This window comes from Chiroxiphia lanceolata (genome assembly GCF_009829145.1).
Source record: "Chiroxiphia lanceolata isolate bChiLan1 chromosome W unlocalized genomic scaffold, bChiLan1.pri scaffold_71_arrow_ctg1, whole genome shotgun sequence".
In the NCBI taxonomy this organism is placed as follows: domain Eukaryota; kingdom Metazoa; phylum Chordata; class Aves; order Passeriformes; family Pipridae; genus Chiroxiphia; species Chiroxiphia lanceolata.
In genome coordinates, this window is record NW_022476508.1 from 21,817 (window position 1) to 37,963 (window position 16,147).

Below are 16,147 nucleotides of genomic sequence, written 5' to 3' on the forward strand. Positions count from 1 at the left end.
ACTCGTCTGACCCACAGTGAACTCCCCTTGTGCCTCCCCAGTTCAGAGGGGGCTGTACCAGAGCCAGGGCTGGGCTTTCCAGGAGGGTGTCCTGAAGAACTCTCCAGCCCACAGGCTGCATGGAGTGGAGCCCTGCCCTGCCCTTTGTGCCCTTGGAAACAGCCCATGGTCCTGCCCAGCCTTGTTCTTGGCTACTGAGCCTTCCAGGACTATGGCAGAGGGTGGAGAGGAGTGATCCCCATCCTGCTGGGTCTGCTCCCCACCCTGACCAGCATGGCCAGTGCAGGCTCAGCCCAGGGTGCCACAGCCCCTCCCTGTGCAGAGCAGCCCCTCCAGCTCAGGGCCCTGCAGGGATCCCAGGCTGGGATCTGCAAGTGGCCAAGGCAGCCTGGACACACTGACCTGGGCAAAGGGATGTCCCTGCAGAAGAGCAAGGCAGCATTTCTGGGCCTGCAGAGAGGAATCCCTGACACAGAGACACCTCTTTCTGCAGCCCCCCTGGGGACAGGCTGCTCTGTCCCTGGGCCAGGACTCTGGGCTGGGCTGGGCAGAGGGGCTGGCACTGAGGGGCACAGTCAGGCTGTGCTGGGCATCTCCTGCAGGTGACACCAGGGCTCCTGCACTTTCCCTGACCTCGATTTCCTCTTGGCAGCAACTCCCAGGTGACATCCATCAGGGACCAGCCCTTGACCATTCCTATGGAACATCTTTATCATGTCTCTGGGTGATGGGATGAAATGCACTTTCCACTCCTTTGTGGATGATGCCAAGTTGCAGCGAGTCTGTGAGAAACCTTGTCTAGTTAATGGTGACTTGGACAAAAAATGTGGTCAAGATGAGCGAGTTGGATAAACTTGTCCTGCCATCAGGTGCCCAGCAAGGCCCAAGACAATGAAGAAAAAACTCATGGGTCAGAGGAAAGGCAATTCAAAAGGAGGGAAAAAGACCAAACACAACCAAACCAAACCCAAACAAACACAGAATGACAGAATATGCTGAGTTGGAAGGGACCCACAAGGTTCATCCAGTCCAACCCAACTCTTCCATTGCCATCTGCCCCCACCCCAGCAGGCTCTGGAGCAAAGCACGGCTGAGGTCCAGCCCAGCTCTACTCTGACACAAAGAACCTGCAGTCAGGGACAGGAAGAGGACAAAGTCTTGTTTAACCAGCCTGAGGAATAATGGGATCAAAGACCTCCTCTATTCCTGGGCACTTGAATGACCCTGTGGATCAGGTTTGGTAGCAGGGAGGGGGCTGCAGGTTTCCCTTAGGGAAGAGGAGATCAAGAGTTGACTCTGTGTCAGAGAAAGCCAGTTTCAGGCGAATCCAAAATGGACCAGGCAGTGCCCAAAGCTGAACCAAAAAGCAATTCCAGAGGCTCCTGTGTGATCACCCTTTGGAGAAAGGATAAAATCCAGGGTGCTGTTACCCAGAAAGGAGTGAGAGAAATGGGGGAGAAACAACCCTGCAGGCACCAAGGGGAGTGGAGAAGAAGGAGGAGAAGGGAGAGAGAGCCTTGGTGGGCACCTGGCAGCCAAAAACCAACCCCTCAGCCCTGAGAGCCACAGCTGAGCCCAGCACAAAAGCTCCTTTAGGTCTGGAGGTTCTTTGCAGCAGCTTTTTAGCAGAGCTGCCAGATGGGCCATCAAAGGGGATGCTCAGCTGGGTCTGAAACCTGTGTCATCCTTGTCAGCCTTGGCTCTGCAGGATAAGAAAGAACTATAGAATCCTAAAAAGTTTCAGTCAGATGGGACCTTTATAGGTCATCTAGTCCAAGTCCCCGCAATGAACAGGGACACGTTCAACTAGATCAGGTTCCTCACAGCCCTTTCTAACCTGGCCTTGAATGTTTCCAAGGGTGGAGCATCTATGACCTCTTTGGGTGATCCGTGCCAGTGTTTCACCACCCTCAGTGTAAAAATATTCTTCCTTATATCTAGTTCAAATCTGCTGGTTTTTAGTTGAAAACCATTATCACTTGTCTTATTACAACTAAGTCTGTCCCCACCCTTCTTATAAGTATGATCTCAGGAGCTCCTGACAAGCCTTGACCAAACCAGCTGAGCAATGAAGAGCCCCTGGACTGGACCAGGGGTGTGGGAAAGTGTCCCTGAACTGGACCAGGTGCTCCTGGATGATACAGGTGGGAACAATCCAGAGTGGAAAAGTTGGGGAACACAGGATAATCAGTCATCCCATGAAAGCCTTGGAACATTCCCTACCTGAATTGTAGCCCAAATGGAACAGTTTGGATACAATTCCCAAATATTTGGGAAACTCCAGTCATTCCTGACACCAGGATGGAAATTCAGCAGATAACTCAAGCCAGTCCCCTTGTGAGCCCACAACCAGCAGGGCTGAGGGAGGCCCTGGCAGCTCCCCAGCACCTCCCTCTCAGTGGGACACCTCTGGCAGCCTCTCCCAGCTCGGGAACCCTCCAGTTTGCAACACTCCAAAGACCCTCGCTGATGCCCAGGACAACTCTGATCCCCCTCCACAAACACTCCTCCAGCTGTGACCCTTGTCTGTTGGCAAACACAAAGGGATTTTGGGGGAGTGTTTCCCTGACAACAAGGAGAATTTGGGAGAGGGACCTTTGCACACCCAGCTATTGATGTGTCCACACATCTCTGCCTGGGTGTGGGTGTGAATTGACTGTGGTGGGAATGTCGTTGTTGTGAATCTACAATCTGTTGTTGTGATGTTGTTTAACATCAGTCACTGTTAAAATTGTAGCAAATGCTATTGAACCACTTGATAACTGTTCAATTAGTCAATGATTAAGTGCTACCAATGTCTTTTGACCTTTGTCTTTGGATCCAAATCCTTTGTGTCCTGACCCTCTTGCATCCCAAGGTTCTGTGTACATCATTCTTTTCATCAAAAAATATATTTTTTTCATGACGTCCACTTTAAAATCTTCCTCCTTAGCTAAACTACAAAACAACTCCAATTAGCTGTAGAAGTCTTGATGACTGAAAGACAATTAAAAGAAAGGGAAATAATTTGTTTTCCTGTGTTTTAATGGTCCCAAAGTGTGTTTGGAGTTGCATCAGCTGTCAGTCCAAGATGGGCCATGTCAGAACTGGTGAGGTTGGGGAGTGAGGAGCAAGGTTGATCATCCAGGGTCAGTGTGGATCTCCTGAGGAGACACTCAGCATCAAGATCACTTGGAGAACACCTCTATCACCTCTTGTCTGAACTAAAAAATATCCATCATTGAATCAAAACAAAAAAAGTACAAACTTTGAAGATTTGTTTTGAAATTGCCTTGAAGACAATTAAAGGAAGACAAAGAGATCCTGAGGGAGTTCTGGAATTTAATGAGCCCCGCGGTGTGTTTGCAGCCCAGCCCATGATGCTGAGGTGCTGAGAGAAGATTGAAGCAGGTGCTGAAGAAGTCAGAAGCCAAACTGCAAGTGCCTTGAAGCATTGCTGGGCCCCACTGAGGGCAGGCACTGCCAAAGCCTCCCCAGGGACTCCTTGGAGCAGCTCCTTGGAGGCCAGGAGTGCAGGCAGACAAAGGCTCTGGGCAGGCCCCTGCACTGCTGAGCAAAGCCTGCCTTGGTTTTGTGGAGCACAAAGGCCAAGGGCTGAGCCCCAGGCCCTGGCCCAGCAGATCCTGTCCCTCCCGGCTGGCTCAGGGCTCTTTGGGGGCACTGGGATGGGAGGGGGAGGAACAACAAAGGCCCAAAACTGGGCAACCCCTGCCAGGCTGCTGAGGGAAGGGCGAGGCAGAACCCAAGGGCAGAACCCGCAACGTAAGTTGCTTGTGGTGGCCTGAGTGGCAGAGGCAGCTGCCAGAGGCAAGGGGACAAAGGCCTGGGTGCCTTTGGGCCTTGCAGCCCTGCCAGAGCCCTTGGCCATCTCTCCTGCAGGCTGGCCTGGCCTGGCCCTGCTGCTGCTCTGGCCTTGCAGGCTGCACACCCCCCTCCTGCTTTCCCACCCCCCTCCCAGCAGCATTTCTAGACCCTCCCTGATGTCTCTGCACCAGCTCTGGCTGTTGCCATGTGCACTTGGCCTTCTGAACTTGGATCCTGAGCCCCTGTGCCACAGGACATCCCTGCCAGAGCCCAGGCCCTTCTCCTGGGGGTCACTGCAGAGCTGAGCAGATCCAGGTCACCTCCCATTCCTCTGCCAACCCCCTGGGCCTGCTCTGGGCCCTCCAGGTCCTTGCCCTGCTCCTAAGGGCTGTGGGGGTGCTTAATGATCAGGGCCTGGGGTTTAGAACTCAGGGTCAGGATGAGGCAGAACTTTGGGAGGTTTGTTGTTCTGCTGGCAGTGTCTGGTTCATGATTAGGGGAAGAGGGTTTTGGGCTGGGTCAGGATTAAAGCTTGGCTTTTCATACTGGTAATACAGTTTTGGGAATGGGGTGGGCATTGAAGTAGAAATAAGAGTCTGGAGTTCTGGGTTTGGGCTTTACCTTTGAGGTCAGGTTGAGGCTGGGATTAGAGCAGTGGATTCCTTTCCTTGGGGGTGGCAGCACTTTTGGGTATTGTTGGGGCTTGAGGGTACAAAGAGGGTAAAGGTCCATCAGGAGTGTTTGCACAGTTAGTCTTTCAGCACCCTCAGAATGACCCAAACTTGGTTTTACCTCATCAAAATCTTTCTTCTCCATTGGCCAAGCCCCTCTTTCCTTCCCCATTTATCTTTCCCCTTTTAGCCTAGTTCCTCTTTACCTCCCCAAAACATGTGTCTGGACGGCGTCAGCTTTGTGATGACACTCATGGAATTAAGAGGCTATTGGGACACTGCAGGGCCTCATGGAAACCAAGGAACACAGGGACACTGTGAAATCTCATGGAACCAAGGGACCATTTAATATTTGGGGCCTTGTGGAACAAAAGGAACCCTGAAACAGTTTGGAACTTCATGGAACCCAGGAACGATTGTTGTCACTGTGGTGCTTCATGGAAGCAAAGGAACCCTGGGACACAGTGGAACCTCATAAAATCAAGGGGCCCCTGTGACACTACAGGGCCTTTTTGGAGCCAAATGGACCTTGGGACACTGGGGAACCCTATGGAATCAAGGGGCCATTGTGACACTGGGAAAACTTGTGGAAAAATGGAACCAAGGGACACTGTGCAACTTCATGGAATAAAGGCAGCTCAGAGGGTGACCCATGGAGCTGTGGGTGCCTCTGGCTGCATCCCAGTGCCCAGCTGTGCTCTGTGCTTTGGGAAAGGGCAGAAGTGCCTCTGCTGGAGGGTAATGCCACTCCTGCCTGCAGAGCCCTTCCTGCCTGCCCAGGGGCAATGCTGCCCAGCCGGGCTGCTTTCCTGCTGGGCAGGGAATGGGACGGGCCAGAAGGCAGGGCAGGGATGGAGCAGACATGCTGAAGTGTCCTCAGTGCAAAGCAAATGTGGACTTCTGACTTGGTCCCTTGATGTCCGTCCATGGAGGGACAACCAACCTCTTGCAGGTGGGGTGAGAGGCCCGGGCTGGGAATGGGGGTTGCAGGGGCTGCTCTGTGACAGTGGCCCTGGGCCACCTTCCCAGGCTGTCCCTGGAACAAAGACACAGCCCAGCCCCTGCTCTGCTGGTCCCTCGGGGCTGTACCAGGAGCTCTGGCTGTGCAAGGACACTGCTGTGTGCCCCCACCCTGCACACTCCCACTCTCAGCTGGGCACTGGCATTTGCTTTGCCAGGGCATTCCTGGAGCACTTTGCTGACAGGGACTGTGGAGGAAGAGCCTGAAGCCTTCCTGCCCTACCCTCAGGAGATGCCCTTGGCTGCTGGAGGTGCTGGTGTGGAGCCCAGCTCTGTGCCAGCAGTGCCCGGGGCCTGTCCCTGCCTGTGATCCCAGCAAGGACACACAGCAGGACTGTGACCAGCTGGCTGGGAAGGACAATGTGGAGTTGGAAAGAGCAGATGTGGAAGGAGCAAGTGCCCTTGTCCCTGGCTGTGCTGCTGTGCTGGGAGTCTCTTCCCTCCAGCTCTGCACACAGGCACTGCCCCTGCAGCTCCAGAGAAGGGTTGAGGAAGCATCTTGGACACACAGGTCAGGGCAGGGAACTTTATTCTACTCAAATGTACAGAGAACAAGCCTTATGAAAGTCTTTGGATTACAGAAGAATGGTAGATATTGATGTAGAAATCCCATGAGCAATGCCATTGATTTGTGGATAATATTAGAAAAGTAGAAAAAGGATAAGGAAATACACTGATGATAAAAGGGATATAGAGGAGAAAAAGGGCTTAGATTGCAATGAGTTACGTTTGGAATGTTCTGCAGAAGAAAAGACACACTTTATTTTTGCCTATAAATGTAGCTACCAGTTTCCTCAAAGAGTCTGTCAGTTCATGATTCCTGAGGCTGTAGATGAAGGGGTTCAGTGCTGGAGGCACCACCATGTACAGAACTGACACCACCAGATCCAGGGATGGGGAGGAGATGGAGGGAGCCTTCAGATTTGAAAATGCTGCAGTGCTGAGAAACAGGGAGACCACGGTCAGGTGAAGGAGGCAGGTGGAAAAGGCTTTGTGCCTTCCCTGCTGAGAGGGGATCCTGAGCACAGCCCTGAAGATCTGTACATAGGAGAAAACAATGAAAATGAAACAACCAAAACAAAAAGAAGCACTAACCCCAACAAGCCCCACTTCCCTGATGTTGGAGTGTGAGCAGGAGAGCTTGAGGATGTGTGGGATTTCACAGAAGAACTGGCCCAGGGCATTGCCCTGGCACAGGGGCAGGGAAAATGTACTGGCTGTGTGCAGCAGAGCATTGAGAAAGCCAGTGGCCCAGGCAGCTGCTGCCATGTGGGCACAAGCTCTGCTGCCCAGGAGGGTCCCGTAGTGCAGGGGTTTGCAGATGGCAACGTAGCGGTCGTAGCACATGATGGTGAAGAGGGAAAACGCTGTTCCAAGAAAGAAGACAAGCAGAAAGACCTGTGCAACACATCCTGCATAGGAGATGGTTGTGGTGATCTGGAGGGAATTGTGCATGGCTTTGGGGACAGTGGTGCAGATGCAGCCCAGGTCTGTGAGGGAGAGGTTGAGCAGGAAGAAGCCCATGGGGGTGTGCAGGTGGTGGTCACAGGCTACGGCGCTGAGGATGAGGCCGTTGGCCAGGAGGGCAGCCAGGGTGATTCCCAAGAAGAGCCAGAAGTGCAGGAGCTGCAGCTCCCGCCTGTCTGAGAATGCCAGGAGGAGGAACTGGGTGAGGGAGCTGCTGTTGGGCATTTGATGCTTCTTAGCACAGGGTCTGCTCAGAAAAGGAAGCCACAGGGTAAAGTTTAGACAGACGCCTCTGACAATATCACTCCAGATTTCAATACAATTCATTTCAAGATTAAATCAAATTTTTCTCTCTAATATGTGCTGGCAGAAGGTTGTGTGTAGTAGAAGCTCTTGCTGTGTGCTGCCAAAGAGTTCAACTTGTCCTTCCAGGCCAGCACTGTAGTTGTGCTGGACAGAGCAGGACAGGAGCCCTCCTGCAGAGAAGCCAAGGGCTGGGACAGGAGACTGCCCACCCCCAAGGGAAGGCTCAGCACTGCCCAGGATCCTGCCTAGGCAGAGCTGGACCTTGCTGGGGGTAGCTCCAAACCCAGCAGCACAGGTCCAGCAGAGAGGGCAGGGTCCCACAGGGGAGATGGTCTCCAGGTAGAGGCAACTCTTTACCCAGCACACAGTTCCCAGCAGAGCTGCAGGGAAGGGCCCCCAGAGCTGCCTCCCCCAGGCCTTGGGGGTACTTGCCCCCCACTCCCTGCCCAGAGCTCTGCTGCCTGGAGCTGTCCCTGCCAGCAACTGCTTCCCTGGCACAGGGCTGGGCCCTGGCAGTGCTACCAGAGCCCATCCCAGTCCTGGGGACTCAGCTCTGCCCTGCAGAGCCCTCCCAGCAGCACAGGGCACTGCCCAGGGGCAGCTCTGGCTGGGTAGGCTCTGATGGCAATGTCAGAGCAACCCTGAGGAGGCTGGAAAAGTGACACTGATGTGTCTATAAGACAGTTTTGATGTCTGACACTTTCAGGTTCAATCTCCTCTAATCTAACAGAGTTCAAGTTTCAGTGTCTCTTCCTGTGCTCAGAGATTAATTTCCCTGTCACAGTCAGCACCCAGACAACCCAGAGTATAACACTGAAAGAACTGGTTCATTCTCTTGAAGGTAACCCCTGTCTGTCTGTGCCTCTTGCAAATACCTTCTGGGAAATTTCCTGCTTAGATCTGGAGCTGTGACCAGCCCTCATCCCTGCAGCCCACTTTGGAGATCAGAAGCACTCTGCCCTGCTCTGCCCTCCCAGGAGTTGTTCCTTCCCCACAGCCCTTCTCCCCCAGCCCCGTGGCAGCTCCTTGGCCGGGCTGAGAGCTGAGCCTGGCAGGCAGCAGAGTCCCTGCCCCAGCACACAGAGCCCTGGGGGCAGGACCCTGCTCTGCACCACAGCCCTGGGCACCCCTGGCTGCACCCCCACCTTCCCACCCCACAGCCAGCCCTGCCACAGGGAACCTTCTGGCCCTGGGCCTCTGAGGGGGCAGCAGCAAGTCCTGCTCTGCACCAGCTTCTCCTGCTGCACCCCAGCAAATCCAGCAGAGCCATCCTGACAGCTCCTGCCACTGCTGCCATTTGGCAGCTGGCAGAGGCACTTGCAGCAACTCACCTGCACTGCTCTGCAGCCACAGCCTGACCCTGGCAAAGGGCTGGCAAGGTTCCTGCCCTGAGCAGCTCTGCCCTGTCCTCCCAGCCCAGGATCCCTTCAACCTCCTACTCCCTTCTCCTCTCTGCCCTTGCTGCCTGCAGCTCCTGCCCTGCTCTGCCATATGGCCACTTCCCCTGCACTGCAGCAACTGGCAGAGTCCTGCTGAAAGATCCTGGAAGCTGTGGGATGTGCCAGCTTTAGGAGATGCCTCCAGGAAGGCAAGTTGAACATTCCTACAGCCAGAGAATTCTTCCTTCAAATCCTGGGAAGGTTTCTCCCGTGGTGAGAGCTCAGTCAGCTCCCAGCCCAGGCTGCCTCTCATCTCTCTGCCTTCTCTCCTGTGCCCTGGGTGCTGCAGGCAGTGCCCTCAGCCCTGCTGGGCTGTGCAGAGGAGCTGCTCACCAGCAGAGTTGTCTCTATGAAGCTCTTGTTTGTTGCCAGGAGCTCCCTGTGTGCCAGGAGTCCAGCCCAGCTCAGCAGCACAGCAACAGCCCCAGGCAGCCCTTACTCTGCCCCTTTGGGCTCCCTCCAGCTGTCCCTGGGGCTCCAGGGGAACCTGCTGGCACACAGCTGAAGGAAATAATGATGTGCCTTCTCTCAGCTGGGCACAGACACTTCTTTCAGCACTGTCATTTCTCCAAACAGACACAGAGTTAACTTCAAGAGTCCCCTTTTCATGTCCCATCATTGCACAGGAAACCCAGACAGTGGCCAGGAGGGATCTCCTTTACCTGCACTGAGGGAAGGGACTCAGCTGAGTCAACAGAGGTGTCTCCTTGTGGCTCTGCAGATCTGGGGCCAGAAGGACACTCAGCTCCCTCCACAACCCCCATGGGCTGGGGATTCCTCCTGTTCCACTTCAGTGGGCCCAAAACAGGCCCCACTGGTGCTGGGTAGTACATGAATACAGAGCACATCCCAGCAGGGTCTCCACTCCTGCGCATTCCCGTTTCTTGTGGTTCAACCCCAGTGAGCAGCCAAGTACCACAGAACTGCTCACTCAGTCCCCTGACCTCCCCCTGCACTGATATGGGGAGGAGAATCAAGAAAAGACAAAACCCGTGGGTTGAGATAAGAAAAATTTAATAACTGAAACAAAGTAAAGTATGAAAATAATAATAAGTGTAGTAACTGTAATAATAACTGTATTGACAAGGGAGACAAAAGAAAGAGAGAGAGGAATAAAACCCCAGAGGAACAAGTGATGCTCAACACTATTGCTCACACACACTGCCCAATGCCCCACACCCCAAGCAGTGATCTGCCCCTGCTGCACAACCCCTCCTCATGTATACACTGGGAATGATGTTCCGTGGTGTGGAATATCCCTTTAGAATGTCCAGGTCGGTTGTCCTGGCCCTGCTCCCTCCCAGCTTCTTGTGCACCTGGCAGAGCACAGGAAGCTGGAAAGTCCTTGATTAGGGTAAGCACAACCAAACCATCAGTGGGTGATGAACGTTGTTCTCCCATGGAATCCAAACCACAGCCCTGCACCAGCTACGAGGAAGAAAATTAACTCTCTAGTTAGGAAGAAAATTAACTCTATCTCAGAATTAATCTGTAGTTAATCTATAGGAAGATTAACCCAACCTACTAGGAAGAACAGCCAAGACAAGGCTGGTGTCCACCCCTTATTCTGCACCATTTACACCATGTCAGATCCCACACCTTCCAGTACATTCCACCATCACCTTTCCTATCATTTGATATAAACCCACAGATCTCATTGCTTAGTCTATGAAAGTCTGTTGAGTTCATTTAGTCCAGGATTTTAGGCTCCATCTGCCAAAATACTCTTTCAGGGCAGGAAAAATGCTGTCTACTGTGGGACTGTTGCCTGTTGCAGCCAGTTCTTGTTCCATCACTGCTGTGCTTGTCTAGTCTCCTCCAAGCTCATTGTTCATTTCTCTCAGTGATTTTCACTGTAATACCCCTGACACGGCAAAGAGTCTCCACAGCAGTGAGAATGCAGTGTTAGAGAGTTACCACTGTAATACAACTGAATTCCTTGGCTATTCTCACCCAAAATTCAATCCCTTAGAGGCACACACGGGATTTCCCATCTTTCCCTCCTAACCCACCAAGCGCATCCGTGTCCTTGAGCAACGTGAACCCCACAGGTGCACTTCCCTTTGCCTGAAGCGGGAATAACCCCGACTGTTTTCCCAGCATGTTTTTAATGTGCACTACAGGAACTTTATCCCTTTCTACGGCACGTGAAAACTTGGATTGGACAGGGCCAGCCCGATTGGCACATCCCCCAGTGTTGAGTGACCAGGTGGCCTTTGCTAAATGTGTATCCCAATGTTTGCATGTCCCAGCACCCACTGCATCATTCCATCTTTCCCGAGGCTGGTGCATGGCTGGTGTGCTGGTTTTAGCACCAGCAGGAAACTAAAATTCAGATAAATCACTCCCCTTCCCACACCCCTTCCGGTGAGGGAGGGACAAAAACTGAGAGACTCTGAGTGGAGATAACAATTCACTAAAAACACAGAGCAATGGAATAAGACACGCACAGTCACAACAGCAATATCACCAGCAAAAGTATCCAGAAAGAGAAGGTGTTTCACCCCCAAAAGGGCATCACCACCAGGCACACAGACAAGATGACAGGTGCTCCCCGTGCGACGTGTCTGCGCGGTGCCCCCGAACTAAGGCACTCAAGGTGGGGGAGCTCCCAAGGGTAACGTGTCCACCCTTTTAGCCCAACAACAAGGAGAATCAAGGACAAGCCACGCCCCGGGAGCTGGGTCGTCCCAGCCGTGTGGCGCAGCCGCTCCCTGGGCTCAGTCCCGCACTGGCTCCTCTCTTCTCCTCCCAACCCGACAGCTGAGGGGGCTGAGGCTGCCCCCCAACCGCCCCATCCTGCTCAGAGCTTTGGTTCAGCACCACGGCCTGTGGAAAGTATTACAGAAATGTGGTTGATAGAAAGAGGACATGAGAAAGATGCTATAGCTCTGGTCCCACGGTAAGAGAAAACTATTCGAAGGTCACTGTATCTGTGAAACTGCATACGTGACAGAAGAATAGAATAAAGCGGATGGGAAAGCAGAACAAATAGCAAACAAGTAACCATAAGAATGTGAAAGAAACAGCATTTGCGCAAATATAACTTAGGTAATCAGAAGCCAATGATGAGCTAGCGCTTGTAATATGTATGAGGCTAATTATTAACCTTTATAAGCACAAAGCCTGCAGCAATAAAGTTGGATAAGTCATGATCAAACTCTGTGGTCATGTATTCTTTTCCCGTCGTCCGCAACAACGGCCCGTCGTGGTTTCCTCTTTCAGCACCAAAGGTCCATCGTCCCAATTCGGGGAAAACATGACGAGGCAGCATCTGGGATGGGGAGCGCTGATGTTGACAGCTCCTCCCCTGCAGAGAGTGGGGCAGGATGGAGCAGTTCCGGTGCAGAGCCCCAGCTTTTCCTGCTGAAAGCACAGCCCTAGGGATGGCATGGATGGTACAGGATAAATAACTTGGTCACACCCACAAAGAGCTAAACTGCCCCTCCTGCTCCCTAACCAGGACACTGTGGTGACTGACCGTAGCAATGGGAATGTGTGATGGTTGCCATGGTAACTGACAGTAGCAATGGGAATGTATGATGATTGCTATGGTAACTGACTGTAGCGATGGGAAGGTATGGTGGTTGCCATGGTAACTGGTCATAGCAATGGGACTGTATGATTGCTGCCATGGTAACCGAGTGCAGCAATAAGAATTTACGATGGTTGCCATGGTAACAAACAGTAGCAATGGAAATGTGTGATGGTTGCCATGGTAACTGACCATAGCAATGGGACTATATGATAGTTGCCATGGTAACTGACCATAGCAATGGGAATGTATGATGGTTGCCATGATAACTGACCCTAGCAGTGGGAAGTATGATGTTTTCCATGGTAACTGACCGTAGCAACATGACTGTACGATGGTTTCCATGGTAACTGAACATAGCAATGGGAATGTATGATGGTTGCCATGGTAACTGACCGTTGAAATGGGAATGTATGACAGTTGCCATGGTAACTGAACATAGCAATGTGAATGTATGATGGTTGCCATGGTAATCGACCATGGCAATGGGAATGTATGATGTTTGCCATGGTAACTGATCATAGCAGTGGGAGGTATGATGGTTGCCATGGTAACTGACAGTGGCATTGGGACTGTATGACGGTTGCCATGGTAACTGAACGTAGCAATGGGAATGTATGATGGTTGCCATGGTAACTGAATGTAGCAACATGACTGTATGATGGTTTCCATGGTAACTGACCATTGCAATGGGAAGGTATGATGGTTGCCATGGTAACCAACTGTAGAGACGGGAACGTATGATGGTTTCCATGGTAACTGACCATTTCAATGTGAATGTATGACGGTTTTTAAGAAGCACTAGGCCTTGCTTGACATGACTTTGGAGGTTGCAAACTGTGTGAAAGCTCTGTGTTTATACTTACAAATTCTGTGAAACTATGCAATGTTTATACTTGTTAGCTATATGTTTATAGTCGTAGGTATGAGAAAATCCTGTGTTTATAGTTGAAAGTTTTGGGAAAACTGGAGATAAAGGAAAAACTGCAAGATCTCGGAAAGTCCCTAAGGGTGGATCAATAGAAGGGACTTTGGGTGGCCCTATGATGTCAGGCTGCGTGGACAGAGCACCAGAACCAATGAACCGAAGGCGTGGTACGCGTGCACAGACTGAGCTATCCAATCACCTTCTTGTAAGCACGTACCCGGAAAAAACTAAACTGTATAAAAGTTAACTCATTTAAATAATAAATTGAACATCACCTGATCATATTGATTGTCTGCGTGTGTTCCGGAACTCCTGCTGGCCATAACCCCAGGTGCTGTTTCCAAAGGAACCTCAATGAAAGGGGGACACTGGAAAGATGGGCGGACAAGTCCCGCAATGGAACTCTGTGTGTGCAGCCTCATTTTCTCCTTCAGCGCCCACAGGAGAGGGGGCAAAATGTCGGGGTTGGGACCCAAAAACTGTTCATGGCAGAAACTGGGGATTGAGGGGACAGTGGGAAAGTGGGAGGAACAGCGAGAAGGGTGGAAAAGGGAGGGTGGTCTGGCGGGTCTGAAGGTCCCATGGGGGTCTTTGAGCACAAGGAGGTTTGCCCCCTGAGCTCCCAACTTACTGTGGGGTGCTGGGGGCTGCTGGATCCAGTCAGCCTTGGATTATGCCACCACTTTAGAGGAACTACAGAAGTGGTACTGAATCACTTTGGTCCCCTGTGATTTTAATGATGGCAAAACAGATCTATTGATAAAAATAAATTATTTAGAGATACAAATGATCAGACAGAAGATCTTCATCAGAATTATTTACTGCACAATAGAGACACTAAAACTACCGGGAGTACAGGATAAGATAGGACAGGGCTCTACACTAAAGCAATTGATAAAGCAATTCTACTCAAGTTGGCACAAAAGCAAGAATTCTTAACAAGAGTTGTATGGAACTCCCCCAGACCAATGCTCGGGGGGAGATCTCTGCTTTCAACCTCCAGCAGTGACCTTCGAGGCATCCCTAGCAGAGGCAGGAATCTCCACACACCCCACCAGGGAGGGTTTTGCTGGAAGAACCTGCCCCTGGGAAAGGGGACTGGCCCTTTGTGGTGGAAAGGGATGGACTGACAGTCACTGGACTCCAGGGGCTGCCTCACCATCAGAAGCTTCATTTGAGGTGGAAGCAGCGGTCGAAGCTCTTCCCGCAGTTGGGGCACTGGTAGGGTTTCCCTTACTGGTGGGTCTGTTGGTGTCTGGTCAAGCCAGAACTCTTGTTGAAGCTCTTCCCACACTCCCCACACTTGTAGGGCCTCTCCCCGGTGTGGATGCGCCGGTGGGTGATGAGGTGGTAGTTGTGCTTGAAGCCCTTCCCACAGTCGGTGCAGCAGAAGGGTCTCTCATCCGTGTGTGTCCGCTCATGCCTGAGGAGATGTGAGCTGGTCTGAAACCTCTTCCCACATTCCAAGCACTTGTAGGGCCGTTCCCTAGTGTGGATGAGCTGGTGGGTGCGGAGGCTGGAGCTGTCCCTGAAGCTCTTCCCACATTCTCCACAGGTGTAGGGCTGTTCCCCGGTGTGGATGTGCTGGTGTCGGATCAGGTGGGAGCTGTCACTGAAGTTCTTCCCACAATCATTACACATGTAGGGCCGTTCCCCAGTGTGGACGCGCTGGTGTTTGATCAGGTTGGAGCTCTGGTTGAAGCTCTTCCCACATTCCCCACACGAGTAGGGACGTGCCCCAGTGTGGATCTGCTGGTGTCGGATGAGGATGGAGCTGTTCTTGAAGCTCTTCCCACATTCCAAGCACTTGAAGGGCTTCTCCCTGCTGGGAGCCTCATCAGGGACCACCAGGTTGGAGCTCCCCCTCAAGCTCCGGCCGCCTTCCCGGCACAGGCTGGCTCTTTCCTCCTCAGAGCATCCTGGGATGGCTTTGAAGCCCCTCCTGTGGGGGGATCTCCGGCCCTTTTCCTCCCCGCTGCCTTCCTGCACCGTGGAGCCCTTCAAAACGGCCTCTCCCACCAGGGTCTCACGGGGGGATTTGTCCTCCGGGCTCTCTGTCCTCACCTCGGGGCCTGGGGCAGGAAGCAAGAAGGACAGGGAGGGGATTTGCCTCCGGCCCACAGGGAAGGCCAAGGACATCCCCCCAACTCCGGCCCCGGCAGGACGGCGGCGGCAGCGGGGTTGTCCTGCAGCCGGGGCCATGCTCGGCTGACAGAGCCAGCACAACACCCGCCCAAAGGGCCACTGACTTCCTCCTCACCTGCCTGGGGGGCCCAAGGCATCTTCCTCTTCCTCGCAGCCTCCTCCTCCATCCGCCCAAGCTTTGGGAAGGACAAATCCTGATGGGGGGAAAACAAGGGCTGAGCGCGTTGGCTTGGGGGTTCCTCCTGCCCAAGTCCATCCCTAGAACTCACCGGGCATCCTGTGTCCATAAAAACCTCCAAAACACCAAGATTCAGCCCAGAAAAACCCGAACTACTGAAAGTCAGGAAAAAAACCCCTCAGAAATAGCAAAAAGACCCCAGGCCACCCAAACTGCAAAAAGTTGAGATTCAGCTAAAAAATACTCTAAAATATGAAGATTCAGCCCAAAAAAAGGTGATGGGGACTGAATTTAACCCTCCAGCAGGAAAGTTGTTTGATTTCAAGCTCATCTTCAAGGGGTGCCCTGCGATTGGAGCCTGGGTTCTAATTAACCTCTCCTGTGCTGCCAAACAACAGGAGCTGTATGGTCAAGGGACAAACTCTGTGATCCCTGTCAGTGTCCATGGTCCCTGTCAGTGTCCTTCAGGGAAATTGGGAGGAGGAAATGAAAAAAACGGTTTGGAACTAAACCGGTGTTAAAGTGGGAAAAAGCTCCTTTCATGGAAATTAAACTTAGACAGTTTTTCCTGGGCTGAACGAGCTCATTCAGGGACGAAGGACTGGGACTTCTGTGGACACTTGTGCTGGTTTCTTTGGACACTTGTGTTCCTTC

The 16,147-nt window shown here is 52.5% G+C and overlaps 1 protein-coding gene across 1 annotated transcript; it reads right to left on the minus strand.

Annotated features, from left to right (window-relative positions):
- Positions 1-14,247: 14,247 nt before the first annotated feature.
- LOC116781588 (zinc finger protein 239-like) lies at positions 14,248-15,591 on the minus strand. Its single transcript, XM_032677243.1, has 2 exons — positions 15,585-15,591; positions 14,248-15,242 (listed from the first exon to the last, which is right to left on the minus strand). Exons 1-2 carry the CDS (start codon positions 15,589-15,591, stop codon positions 14,404-14,406), a joined length of 846 nt encoding a protein of 281 aa, XP_032533134.1. The 3' UTR covers positions 14,248-14,403.
- Positions 15,592-16,147: the final 556 nt, after the last annotated feature.